Source organism: Frankliniella occidentalis, unplaced genomic scaffold (genome assembly GCF_000697945.3).
Source record: "Frankliniella occidentalis isolate FOCC.00 unplaced genomic scaffold, Focc_3.1 Scaffold159, whole genome shotgun sequence".
NCBI classification, from domain to species: Eukaryota; Metazoa; Arthropoda; class Insecta; order Thysanoptera; family Thripidae; genus Frankliniella; species Frankliniella occidentalis.
The window spans coordinates 221,572-224,741 of record NW_026267285.1 but is presented as its reverse complement, the minus strand read 5'-3'; the positions used below and the strand labels follow the sequence as shown (position 1 = coordinate 224,741).

At 58.7% G+C, this 3,170-nt stretch overlaps 1 protein-coding gene across 1 annotated transcript; it reads left to right on the top strand.

The window, feature by feature from the left end:
- The first annotated feature begins 362 nt into the window (after nucleotides 1–362).
- Nucleotides 363–2,870, top strand: LOC113215725 (uncharacterized). The gene is made up of 5 exons (XM_026435390.2): nucleotides 363–557; nucleotides 654–724; nucleotides 808–1,129; nucleotides 1,888–2,043; nucleotides 2,242–2,870. The coding sequence occupies exons 1-5, from the start codon at nucleotides 426–428 to the stop codon at nucleotides 2,785–2,787; spliced, it is 1,227 nt and encodes a 408-aa protein (XP_026291175.1). The 5' UTR covers nucleotides 363–425; the 3' UTR covers nucleotides 2,788–2,870.
- The last annotated feature ends 300 nt before the right edge of the window (nucleotides 2,871–3,170 follow it).

The window sequence follows — 3,170 nt, the reverse complement described above, 5'->3', positions numbered from 1 at the left end:
AACGAGTCACCTATACGGCCCGTGTGGGGGGTTTTCGTCCCGTTTTTATCCGATTCAACACAAAGGCACCGAGAGAGAGACCTCGCTGGCTATGAGGGTAGGAGGGGGGGGGGGAGAGAAATATTTCATTTTCATCCAAACGGCGTATTTTAAGGATCAAAACAGAACAGGCTCTCTATTTGGATGACCGGACGTTCCGACCACTTTGAGGACGACGCATCGCCTAGTGGTTTCTGCGACGCGTTGAAGCGAAATCTTTAGCAGCAGCAGCGAGACACGGGGAATACCTTAGGTCCTTTCGGTTCGCCGTATCTCAGTATCGCTATCAGTCGCTATCAGTCGCTATCGCCGCGGGCCGCGGCAGGACGCTCAGTCGGACACAGTGCGACTCGGCCGCCCGCGGCACCAGCATCTCCACCGCCACCATGGACTGCGACATCTGCCTGGAGGAGCTCAACCAGGTGGAGCGCGTGCCCAAGATAGCGCCGTGCGGGCACACCGTGTGTCTGCGGTGCCTCCAGCGGAGCGACAGGAAGGAGTGCCCGACGTGCCGCAGGGTGAGTCCGGCAGCCATAACCTGGACTTCCGCCTAACCCAACTAAAACGCGTCTTGCGTGTGGCTATGTCTGACTCGCTTCTAACCCCATTTCTAGGCCTTCGATGTCCCCCCGGACGCACTGCCCAACAACTTCTACCTCCTACGGCAGATGGAGCTCCCAGACAGGTGAGCGCCTTGTCTAGGACCGTACCCATGACAGCTGCTACCGCACCTATGTCTCTGAGTGTGACCACTCTGCTCCTCGGCAGGCCCCCCCGCGGCTGGTGCTCGGACTGCCTCGCGCCCGCCTCGCCCCGCTGCTGGGAGGACCACGACGTCCTGCCCGTCAAGAGAGCCCTAAGGCGCCACCTGCAGGGCGCGCTGCAGGAGGCGGCTGGGCAGCTGGAAGGCCTGCAAGACCAATGCCAGGAGGAGCAGGCCGTCCAGGCCCTCACCCTGCTGACTAAGAAGTCCTGGAACTTGACCCTGCAGGGCGAGGGCCACGAGCTGACGGGCACCGTGACGAACACGGAGGACCCCCTCACCCGGGCCATGTGGCTGCTAGTGACCGCGAAGGCCGCTCTCACCAAGGTATGCATGCGGCTAATCGAGTTCACTGTAGGACAAGGTTCACAAAGATGTTTTTAGCAGCACTGTTTTTGGTTTGGCAATGAAGCGCATTTGTGGCAATGAACTCTGTTTGGCGATGGGACATTTTTAAGGCCACTACATTGGCGGCGATTTGCCGGTCATTTCTAACAGAGTGGCAATGAAGCCAATACCAAAATTACAATTAGACAAACAAAAAACGGTGACGACGATAACATTGATCACTAGATTATTGGCCTTGTTGTTTATTACCAAAATCTTGGCGTTGGTTTCATTGCCAAAATATTGGCGATGTTTTTCACAAACAATCCTTTGGAATCCCTTCTTTTTCCTTTGCCTAATGAGGAAGAATTTAAATTAAAAAGACTTGCATTTCTTTTGTAAACTAACAAACAAAGTATATCAGACAAGAACGTAAATAAATTTGATGTTTTTTCTAGTATTTGCAAGGAAAATATTGTATTTGACACATTATAGTGCAAGTTCTCTGTTTGAAGTTTTCCTTTACCGTCCAGCGAAGGTACTCGCCGTCCCTCTGTTTGTTAGTTATAATTCTGATATATCAATTTTGATATATCAAAACCTATCTCTTGTAGTAACTCTGTTACTCCAGTGTTTTACCCCCCCCCCCCTCCCCCGGTTGGCTGTTTAAATGTCCCGTTCCGATGCCCAACTTTGATTTATCTATGGATTGATGTACCTCTTAGAAGCACCATCACCACCATCATCTGCTGTTGCAGAGTCGTGTTGAGGCACGGGGTCCCCCGCCTGCAGCCCCGGGCCCAGCACCTCCAGAGGCGCGGCCGGTGCGGGAGATGGATGTGGAGTATGTCAGCCAGACCGACCCCAATGCCCGGCAGCAGGACAAGGCGGCCCTCCTCGCGGAAGCGCCGGGGGTGAGTGTGCGGCCAGACCACGGCGACCAGCCTCGCGGGCGGCACGGGTCGGCACGGGTCCAGGAGCGGCGGAGCTCAGCGGCAGCCAGGGACGCTCGCGGTGGCGGCTCGCTGTGGCTCAGTCTCTCGCGCCGCCCTGCCTGGCTCTCAGACTGCGGCCCGCCGACAGACCCTGAGAGTGACTCTGTTCTGCCGCAGGTGACCCTGCTGGTCGGTGTGTGGTGCCACTGGGACCCCGCCTGGAGCCTCCAGCTGCTGCAGCGCGCCGCGCCCACCGTGGAGCGGCTGAGTGTGAACTCCCCCCGCGAGGCCCACCTGCGCGCGCTGCACGCCATGCCGCGGCTGAGGAGGCTGTACGTGGATGGTGATGCCGACCTGTACGCCCAGCCCCCCGAGCTGCCTGCGCTGCCGCCGGGACACGCCGGCCTGCAGTGGCTCAGGGTGTGGGGCCTCCCCCGCGCCACGACACAGTCCCTGCTGCGGGCGCACGGCGGCACGCTGGAGGAGCTGGTGCTGTGGGTGGGCACGGCGGGGAGTGCTGGGTGGCCATGGAGCTGCGGCGACCTGCACTTGCTGCTGCAGCAGAGCGGGCTGCGGGCGCTCAGGAGGCTCGTGCTGGGGAGGTTGGGCTGCATCCACGGGCCAGCCCCCTGTAGGGAGCAGCGCGCCGAGGTGCGGCGGGTGCTGCCCGGGGCCGAGGTGCTGTGCGACCAGTGTGACCGTGTGGAGTTGGAAGACGTCTAGGGGAAATTTGTCACAACTCTATTTTAGATCCTACTGAATGTGTATGGATGTTAAGGTAGATTATAACAGAGACTGGACTGGAATTTGAATCGTTCTGCTGCCACATGCCATGATCCGTTTCTCCGACAAACCCTTTTCACTTTTCTTCTTGCCGCTTTCCTTACGCCGCCGCGTGTCCCGCCGGCGAGTGGTCTCGCAGGGGCCCAAGTGCAAATCAACATGACAATGCCGACATGAGTGTCGTCTGGCCTGGGTCGTCTTGGCTCGTCTCGCTCGCAATTGGCGGGAAGGGGGGGGTGGAGGGGGCTCGCCGCGCTGGTCAGATGGAGGGGTGGAGGAGGGGGTACTCACCCCTTTCTTCTACGCGTCTGGTTCCACCCCCC

Coding starts and splice junctions, on each gene's coding strand:
- LOC113215725 (XM_026435390.2), top strand. CDS start 426: ATGGACTGCGACATCTGCCTGGAGGAGCTCAACCAGGTGGAGCGCGTG. Junction 1,130..1,887: donor CGAAGGCCGCTCTCACCAAG/GTATGCATGCGG, acceptor CTGCTGTTGCAG/AGTCGTGTTGAGGCACGGGG. Junction 2,044..2,241: donor TCCTCGCGGAAGCGCCGGGG/GTGAGTGTGCGG, acceptor GTTCTGCCGCAG/GTGACCCTGCTGGTCGGTGT.